Raw genomic sequence first — 9,783 nt, forward strand, 5'->3', positions numbered from 1 at the left:
TATACACCAGTCTAGGTCATGTGTAGCCAGTGTCTTCAGGAGAACACTGGGGGAAACAGTACTGAAGGCTTTACTGAAGTCCAGGTTAAAGATATCCACAGCCTTTCCCTCATCCACTAGACAGGTCATGTTGTCATAGGAGGAGATCAGGTTAGTTAAGCAGGACCTGCCTTTTATAAACCCATGCTGACTGGGCCTGGTTGCCTGGTTGTACTATATATGCTGTGTGATGGCACTCACAATGATCTGCTCCATAACCTTCCCTGGCATCGAGGTCAGACTGACAGGTCTGTAGTTCCCTGGAACCTCCTACTAGCCCTTCCTGTAGATGAGGGTCACATTTGCCAACCTCCACTCAACTGGGACTGTACTCTCAATCAATGGAGAAGTTTCTGAAATGTTACAGTATGTCTGGAAACAACAAAAAAGCAAGCACCTTTTCTGTAAAATAAGACCTACTAAATTACTTTATCTCAAATGCTGGTGTACAATAAAAAAAATAATAATGTTTACTAAATACCTATGCCAAAAAGTGAATATTTACATTTTTCTTTTTTTAGAATGAAGCTATGCTATTTGCTGCCAAAAGTTAAATCTACTCTGAAGATACCCACTGATAAACATTTACTTCAGCAGTTGGAATTATGTATAAGGAAACTTTTGTGTCAAGAGAAAGACAAGGATGTCTTGACTATTGTAAAAAGAGTAAGCATTTTTCTTTTCCAGCAGCATTTTATCTTGAGGTTATCATTAAAAGTTAATATTATTAAAATGGAGCTTTCTGTTGATTCTCTTAATGTAGAATAGGAGACTAAAGAATTCTACTGTCTATTATATAATTTTCAACAATTAAGAGAAGGTGTAGTATAGTGCATTCTGTCAGATTTAAGAGTTGGTGTTTCCTTGGTGACTACTTCTATTGCAGTTATTTTCTAGTGACTGGGATTCAGGATTTTAGTTCAATGACTGTGAAAACACTGCAGATGATGAAAGACAGAATTAAAGGTTGACCTTAGTAAAAATGATCAGTCTTTGAGGTAGAGACATCTTGTTAATATGTTTGTTTTACAATATACAGGTGAAGGATTTGCAGGAATTTGAAATATTATTAATTTCTTTGTAATATGAATATTCATTTAAAAGAATGTTGTTAAGGGATGTTTGTACTTAATGTCAAAGAAGCCATGAAGTGAAGTATCTAAAGCAGATGGCTTCCTTATAGGGCCAGTCTTCAGGAAAGATAGGGTGAACACCTGTCTGGAGCATCATGGCTTATTCACTGTTAATTTTTCAGTCTTGGTTCTTAAGTCCATGCTCCAGCCATTAGGATTCTGTGCTTTCCTTGTATTTTGAGTTCTGTAGAGATAGTCTGTTAGTGGCAGTCTATTGTCAGTCACAGCAGGGCTCTGAGAATACTCTCTGACAGTTTTAAACTGCATTTGTAGCACAAAAATCATAGAATCATAGAATCATAGAATCTTAGGGGCTGGAAGGGACCTCGAGAGATCATCTAGTCCAACCCCCCTGCCAGAGCAGGGTCACCTAGAGTACATCACACAGGAACTCATCCAGGTGGGTTTTGAATGTCTCCAGTGAGGGAGACTCCACAACCTCCCTGGGCAGTCTGTTCCAGTGCTCTGTCACTCTCACAGTAAAAAATTTTTTTCGGATATTCACCTTGAACCTCCTATGCTCCAATTTACACCCGTTACCCCTTGTCCTATCACTGGTATAGTGAAAAATACAAGCTTAGGCTTCAATTGTTAAGGAAGAAAATGCACATTTAATTCTGAATAGCACTATTCTAAGCTTCTTATCTGGAGAGTTTTTTAATTAAAAGTGTGGCATGTTGTTGAGTAAAGATAATTAATGTTTTTATTTTCTTTATAGACAGTATTAGAACTGGACAGAATGGAGATCTCTGTAGATGCTGTAAGTCCTTACTAACTTTAATACATACCAAGTAATTTTAATTCTCATTTTTATGTAGTGATTTTTTTTATTTTTACTGGTTTTATTCTGAAGTTTCAGAAAAGATTTTACGAAAATGATTTATTGGATCAAGAAAAAGAAAGACAAGAACATCTCCTTTTGGAAATGGTATATTTTATCAGTACAATCTGTCAATTTTTTAATAGTTTATAACTAAACATTAATGAGGCAATAATTTTAAGGTAAGAGGAGCATGTTATGGAGAGACCTGGTAGGTTAATAATCTGGGTGTGGTTTTAATTTTACACGTTACAATAGGCTTAATTCCTTCAAGGTAACATAAAACTTTCTTTACTTCTTAAGTTTTCTTGTATCCATTAGGAAGGCAAACTGGAGTTTCTTGAAAAACGCTCATGCTTCATGCCTCTATGGTTCCAAAATCCCAAGCCCTTCAGCAGACCCTTACAAAATCTTTTTGAGACAGCTAGCAACTTGTCAGGTGTGCCTAGGAAGCTGCTCTGTGTGTTAAAAGCTTTCCTGTTAGCCAGAAGAAAAGAAAGGAAACATTAACATCTGCAGCCTAGCAGGAGGGACACTTAGTGCAGATTGTATAGAGCAAAAGGAGCTACAAGTTAGTTGGAATTTGGACTGGAAGTCTGCAGAATGCTTCTCCAATTCAGGAAATTATTTGTCTTCAGTAGTGGCTGTAAGCAAGCACTGCAGGAGGCACCTCACCACAAAGCCTACTGCATCTTCACAGCTCAGATTAGATTACTGCTGTCCTCTGTTCTGCTGCCTCATCTTCAGCATCAGGTGGGAGAAGCTAAGAAGCTGGCAGGATTAGATTATGTGAGATTTCATTAGCATGGTTCTTTTGACTTGTAGTACTTGAGGTCCTCTGTAGTGAATCAGAACAGATTCAAGACTGTTTGAAAAATGTCAGCTTTTCCTCTGGGATTGCTACAGAGGCTGCATCTGTGGCACACTTTGATGTCAATAGGTGCTGCAGGCCTTCTCTTGGGCAGCTGGTTTTCTCAGGTCATGATAACCTGTCTCATATACTTCCTGCCATCTCCCATTGGCTGGAGACAAAGGTTCAAGCTTTGTTCTCAGGACCTGTCTACAGATAACAGACTTGAACTTAGCTTTAGCAGTTTTCTGGTTACAATGAATTTTTTTATAGTGAAAGCATTTGGGGCTGTGTGCTGTGTTATCATTTATTGCCTGATAACATTAACTTTTAACATTTCTACACCTAGATTTTAGAGAAGCACCTGTATTTTTATTATAGACTCAGTTGATATGGGCATACCTTCTGTATCAAAAAGGTCTCATTAAGCTATAAGAGGCATGCTTTTGAGGAACTGTACATAGTTAATTGTGACATGTTGCAGTCCCAAATAGATGAGGAGCCATTGAACCCAGTTAAATATGACTGCTATCAATTTTAATACTGAATATGTTAATAAGTTTCCTTAATTTTAGTAATTGACATAGTAGAAACTATATTCCAGAAACCTTGACCTGAATTGTCTCTTTTTTTTTTTTTTTTTTACCTTGGGTAATAATTAGAATGAAATGAAAAATTGGGTAGAACAATTAGAGTTTGCTTAACACTTTTTGTTATGAACAGAAACTAATATTATTTAGCTTTTCAAAGCTGAAGTGATATCTGTTCACCAAGAATACTGAAGCAAATGTTGGCTTTTGAAATGATTGATGTAGCTGTGTTAGCACTGTTGTCTGTCTGTGAGTATGCTCTCAAAAGGTATTCTAAGGCTGTCTAATATTACAGAACAGTAAACAGATTTCTTAAACTTGAAGAATTTTAATACTTGGCTTTTTTTGCATAAGGGCTTATCAATGAAATTAATTTTAGACCTTTAAAAATTTGAGCATATGTGACACAGCTTACCATTGGAGAAGTACATTTTCATTGAATTGTATGTTTGAATTAAAAATAGTGCCAAATATTGTAAGAGTATCTGCGTAGCAGAAAAATTTAACATCTTCAGCTGCCAATTTCTATGTCTTTTTTAATAAAAAAAGGCTTAATTGTGCTAGTAAGTTATAAATGTGAACTTCACCTCTGAAGTTCCTTCATAATTAAAAAGTCAACATTTTTTGGTGTGATTTTTATGTAGGATATGCACCCTGATTTTGTTCACTAGGGTTTGTACTAATAGTAGGAGAGAGTAGAAATTAACTGTTATTTTGGTGATTTGGAAGCAATCCCTAGTGGAAACACAGTCTATTTATTTTTTTCTGAGTAATACCTAAGTGAATTATTCCTTTTTTTAGGAACAATTAGAGAAAGAGAAGCAGCAAAACGAAGGAAGATCTACAAATATTAATGATAAATTTTTTGAAAAGAAGCGTAAGTTTATTTGTGAACGTATTATTTGTGCATGCATTACTCTTCTACAAAGATAGAAGGGAACAGATAGATGCACTTCATACAATACATAGCAGAGGTTTGGAAAGTGGCTCTAAATCTTTTTTTCAATATATTTCTGAAGATATTTATAAAAAAATTGCTTCATTGTATTAGAAAGAAGACGTTTGGATTTATGTATAGGAAACATGACAGCTTTGTTTCTCTGTTCTTTCTCAGATTGGGATGTAATGTAAGTACTTGTCTGTAGTATTTCTGAAGTGTTAGTAGCACTGGATTAGGTATTACTACTGTTTACTTTAAGACTATGATATGCTATGTCCTCTTTGTCATGGTTTGACTCAGGATTGACAATTAAACCTGTGACAATAATGCTCTTGATACCCTTCCCTTCACACCCAGGTAGGGAAAGAGAGAATAAAGAGAGAGGCTTTCCAGATTAAAAATGAAACTAAACAGCTTTAATGAAATACTAATGATAAAAGAAATACGTACAAAAATATACAAGTACATACAGGAATGTACAAAACCTTGGTTCCTCCCCCCACCCTCAGCAACTGCCCCAGCACCCTCCTTACCTGTGAGCAGTTCTGAAAAACGCTGGAGATAGGAGCTGAGGGTAGAGTTAAAAGGATCAGGAATGCAAGGGCCTAGAGATCAATGGTGATGGATAAAAGGAGTCCTCCCTAGATGCTGGCCATGGACAGAAGAAAAGGGAAGAAGAAAAAGGAAGAGGGGCCTTGACTTCTGTGATCCCTGAATATATACTGAGTCCTATGTAGATATATGGAATGGAATACTTTGGTTGGTCAGTTTTGCCATCTGTCTAGTCCACTCCTCCCTATGGGAAGGTTGTAGATACCAGTATTCTTCACCTTTAGTGTTCAAAGCAGAAAATCTGACAAGTAGAGCAAAATGTCCCTTGTCTCTCGGCAGTATCTATAAACACTGAGCATTATCAGTCCACTAGTTGGAAAACTTGCTGTGCTATTTAAAAGAGAGTTCACTGAAGAAAAAATAATCAGTAAAAAGAAAATTGTCTTCATCCTGGCTCAAACCAGGACACTCTTTATTTAAATTTAAGCTTTAAGAGAGAAGCATTTATACTATACTTTTTTTTTCTATTTAGGTAGAGACAGTAAAACATCATCAGTGTTGACAAAAAGTATCACCTTGGCTGTCCCTGGCAGCCTGTCTGGTACATCAGCAGGTAATAGCTCTGTAAAAACTCTTATAGAATGCTTTGATCTCACATCAGCATGTTAAACCCAAGCAAAGCTGCTTTTGGCCATTGTGGGCCAGAGTTTCTCCTACTGCACATAGGAGAACATTCCAGACCGAGAACTGAATGTGATTTCTGTGGTTTTTAGTTTTATTCTTTAGTATACAAATACATGATGTAATTCTTTTTATTGGAATATTTGTCAGTTCTTTCAGCTAACATAGGTTGAAAGAAAATTATATTTAAAAGTGTTCTTAAATACTGAGGAAATGCAGTGATATCCATGTTAAAACTGTTTCTACTTATAATTTTAGGCAAAGAAGACAAGAAATCCAAGTTGGTTCGAAGCCAGTCTTTCAGTACTCAAGCACTACATCCAAAATACAGCAACATAGACAAGTGCCCTAAGTATCTTTATTATCTTAATTGCTTACCTGATAGGCAACTGTTTCCCTAATAGGCAACTGTTATGGAATCATACGTGCATGAATCTGTGAAAATAGTGGTGTGCTCTCTGAATTGTGAACTAAATTTTCAGGTTTTTGTTTAGTTGATTATGGTATTCGGTTTTTAACTGAGGGAAAAAGTACCATTTTAAGGCATCAAAAGGCCTAAAAATGGTGATGAATTCCTTATAAGTTAATATATGTCACCTTTTATCATGTATTAAAACTATTTTTCCATATGAAGTACTAAATCTAAATTTATACATGTCTTCAAGAACTTTCGGCATACGTTTCTCTTTTCATTTTTCATATAAACTCCGAAATTACCTTATTAAACAGCAGGATGATACAGTTGAGAACAGAATCTTCCTCTAATGAGCAATTTGGTTTTGTTTTGTTTGTTTTTAAGTAAAAGCTCTGCTACAGGTTATACATCTTCAGTATCAGGAATTGGCAAAAGTTCTAGATTATCCTATAGTGGTAAGTAGGTTTTTATATTTTACATAGCTTTTTTATGTGGGTGCTGAATATGAGGCCTCCATTAAACAAGCATACTGTAACATATCATACTCCTAAAGAATATAGAATAACAGATAGCCATTTGTTTGAGCAATTAAGTATTAGTCAAGTTAGTCTGTTTTTCAAATTAGTCTTTTGTTTTTGTTGCAAGTTTGTTTAAAGCTACATTTTGAAGTGGTAAAAGTAAAATGAGTTTAACATTTAACCTGTCTTTTTCCATTCACTAGCAATAGACATTAGCTAAATTTTAAGCAGCTAAAGACAGACCAATTGAATTCCACTACTTTTGTGTATGAAATGTGTTAATATTTCTTTCAAAATGTGTCTTCTAATTATTTTTAGTTAGCATTTTTTGTAGAAATACTTACAGCAAGGTTAAGTTGAAAGTATTCCTGCCATAGGAAATACGCCATGATTGCCCCAGGAAAACTGGCCTATTCTGTTTACTCCTTGTGTATTTTTTGCAGACAAAATTATTTGTCTAAACTACAAGTCTTTATTTCAGATGATTCATTCCGGACTCATTCCACTGGTAATAGTGGGAATGCTGCCTTCCTTTCCAGTTCTTCTTCTCACAACTTATTTAACTCAGCTGACCAAAAGAACAATGGAAATAAGGAGAGCCAGTCCCGAAAGATGAGCATGTAAGTGGTTGCCAAGAGCTTAAATTGAGCTTATGGATAAGCTTTCATTTTCAAAGGGAGTCTAAAGAGCCTTTTAAAATTAAGCCTATATTTATGATACATCTGCACCCAGAGTTTCAAATACTAAATCGCAGGTTAGAAATGTGATGTGTGCAAGTGTTTTTAAGGTTGCATTTCCTTTTAATTCCTCTTTTACATTGTTTTTCCTGCACGTTTACATTCATCTGGTACATTATGGGGAGGGCAGAAAGGGACGAAGTGAAAATTAGTGGATTTGATATCTCTTAAGTGGGCCTTTCTGATGAATTAAGTGTCTGGATGAACTCCTATTTTTCCGCTTAAGAATTTTCAGATTCCTTTGAAAAAACAAACCAAAATAACCCCTGCAACTTTATTCACAAATATAAGCTAATAAAATGCATCAATTGTAAAATAAAACACTGAAAGGTTTAACTAATGTAAAAAATGAATTATCTGAACAGGCTGCATTCAGCTACTTGTGTACATTATATTATGGTACAGTCTCTTGCTGTATGATCACAGGATTTTTTCTACTGGAATTTTACAGCCTTCCCTGTACAAGATAAACTTGTTATGGAAAGAAATGAAGCTTGCATAGTGATTTACTGTATTTTAAAATGCATTTTCTTTGTAGAAGAGGTTGGAAGATAATTAGTGAATGAAGGTGGTCTGTGTTGAGTCAGTCATTCACAGAAATACCTTAAGGTGCCAACTGAAATCGCACTCTGTTCTTGTCTTTACCAGTCTAGTGCCTTCTCATATATTATGCATAACACTTACTTTAGAATTGTATAAGTGTTCACTAGGTGGTCACTTATTTTAAAGTGTATTGTTTCAAACTCAACACTTAGATTAGTAGACATTCTTACATTTTGAACTCTATTCAGTAAATGGGACGTGTCCTGAGTACGTAAAAAGCCATCCAGTGCTACATACTTTCAAAAATCAGGTGTTCTCAAAACCCCATGTGCTTTCACCCACATCACTGTGTATCTTCTGTTCCTTCTCTTTAAAACTTGAAAATTACTTCAAACGTTGTAAATTTTTTTTAGCAACTGTATTTGGAATGCCAATTACTCATCTGTCTCACAGGGATGTGGGGAAAATAAATGGATTAATATTCACAAAGCTCTTGGATGCAAATATTAGTTAGATATATGTTTTGCTTCACATAAAACATCCAATTTTCAAAAGGTTTTTGATGTCACTTAAAATAAAAACAGGTGTCTTTTGTTTGAATGCAAGAGGACAGAGAAAGACTCACACAGAGCAGTTTGTACCTGTGTCTTCAGGAAGGAATGTGGAGTGTAAGAGACTTAGCTTCAAGTCTCATCGTTCCCAGGTGGATACCTTAACAGCAGACTATTTGGAGCAGGTACCTGATTTGAAAGGTGGTATCTGATCAAACACTATGATCTGGATGTTCTCTCAGGTTCAGAAAGTCCCTAAACTGCACAGTGTCAGAAGCCAAGAGGATGTAATGAGAAAAGAAAAATGTTTTTGGAGAAAGAAGAGCAGGATTGGGATGACCTACATTTAGCTCTGAATAAGACTTTTAATGATCTGTGTTCTTATGGGAAAACACATCCCTCAAGTTGGTATAATATCTGCCGCACTGTAAATTCAATTTCTCTACTGAAAACTAGCCCAATACTTAATTGTTTTCATTTAAAAAATGGAGCAGCTCTATAAGGAGATACTAAAAGATGCAGATACAGGAATGGCATTCACCCACATAACCTTGTTGATCACAGATATACTTAGGTGTACCTCTCTCATCTTTCTATAGTTCAGAAAGTCATACTGAATAGATACCAAAATAAATTACAAAAAAAAAGTCAGTTTCAAGGAAATGTTATTTTCTTACTAGAATTATGGAAAAATTAATAACCAAATATATAAGCAGTTGACAGAAGTACTCTTCTTGAGATAATAATTTGAAAATTGTATAGTGAGAGCTGCAGTTGAATAGATGCTCTTGAATGTGTCACAATCTATGCACTTGCTAAGGCAGGAAACTTGCAGAAAAATAATAACAGAGTATATATTTAGAGTAAATCATCATATAAATTTACAAATGTGCTGGTTAAATACTGCACTGACCACCTTAATTCTGACAAGTCCCAGCTTTTAGTTTATTGGCTCTGCAATATGAGTAAGGTAACTTTTAATATGTTTCTTTTTCTAAGTAGATATGTTTGTGAAGAATGGAAGATATGCTGTTTAATAAGTAAAATATCAACAGATATAATTAATAATTATTAGTTCAAAGGAGTGTATGTTTGGGAAAAATATTATTTAATTGCTTAAGTGCAGTCTTTTCCATAAAGTTGCTCTACTGAATTTTGGCAGATATTCACTTTTGGCAATATAGTGCAGTTTGTAGGGATGAAGAATTTCTGGTTTCATACATTCATGTTGTTCCAGGAACTTTTTAAAACTTTTTAAAGCCTGAAGTTACTTTGGTGCAGAACTGAGGTCTTCACTTACCATTCTGCAGAGATCAAAAATTTTGTTTGTCCCATTTCAGGGACATGTGTGTGCCAATTTAAATATTCCCTCTTTTAAAAAATAATGTTGATTTAAAAAAAAAAAAAAAAAAAA

At 35.0% G+C, this 9,783-nt stretch overlaps 1 protein-coding gene across 1 annotated transcript in view; it reads left to right on the plus strand.

Moving 5' to 3' along the window:
- Positions 1–9,783, plus strand: part of PPP4R4 (protein phosphatase 4, regulatory subunit 4) — a 64,110-nt gene that overhangs the window by 52,083 nt on the left and 2,244 nt on the right. The window contains exons 17-24 of the mRNA XM_010003731.1: positions 561–705; positions 1,891–1,932; positions 2,026–2,100; positions 4,234–4,309; positions 5,457–5,537; positions 5,864–5,957; positions 6,405–6,475; positions 7,020–7,158. Of these exons, the coding sequence (XP_010002033.1) occupies positions 561–705; positions 1,891–1,932; positions 2,026–2,100; positions 4,234–4,309; positions 5,457–5,537; positions 5,864–5,957; positions 6,405–6,475; positions 7,020–7,158 (723 nt within the window). The remainder of the gene's footprint in view (positions 1–560; positions 706–1,890; positions 1,933–2,025; positions 2,101–4,233; positions 4,310–5,456; positions 5,538–5,863; positions 5,958–6,404; positions 6,476–7,019; positions 7,159–9,783) is intronic.

The sequence above is a fragment of the Chaetura pelagica genome, unplaced genomic scaffold, assembly GCF_000747805.2.
Source record: "Chaetura pelagica isolate M959 unplaced genomic scaffold, ChaPel_1.0 scaffold48, whole genome shotgun sequence".
Taxonomy (NCBI): domain Eukaryota; kingdom Metazoa; phylum Chordata; class Aves; order Apodiformes; family Apodidae; genus Chaetura; species Chaetura pelagica.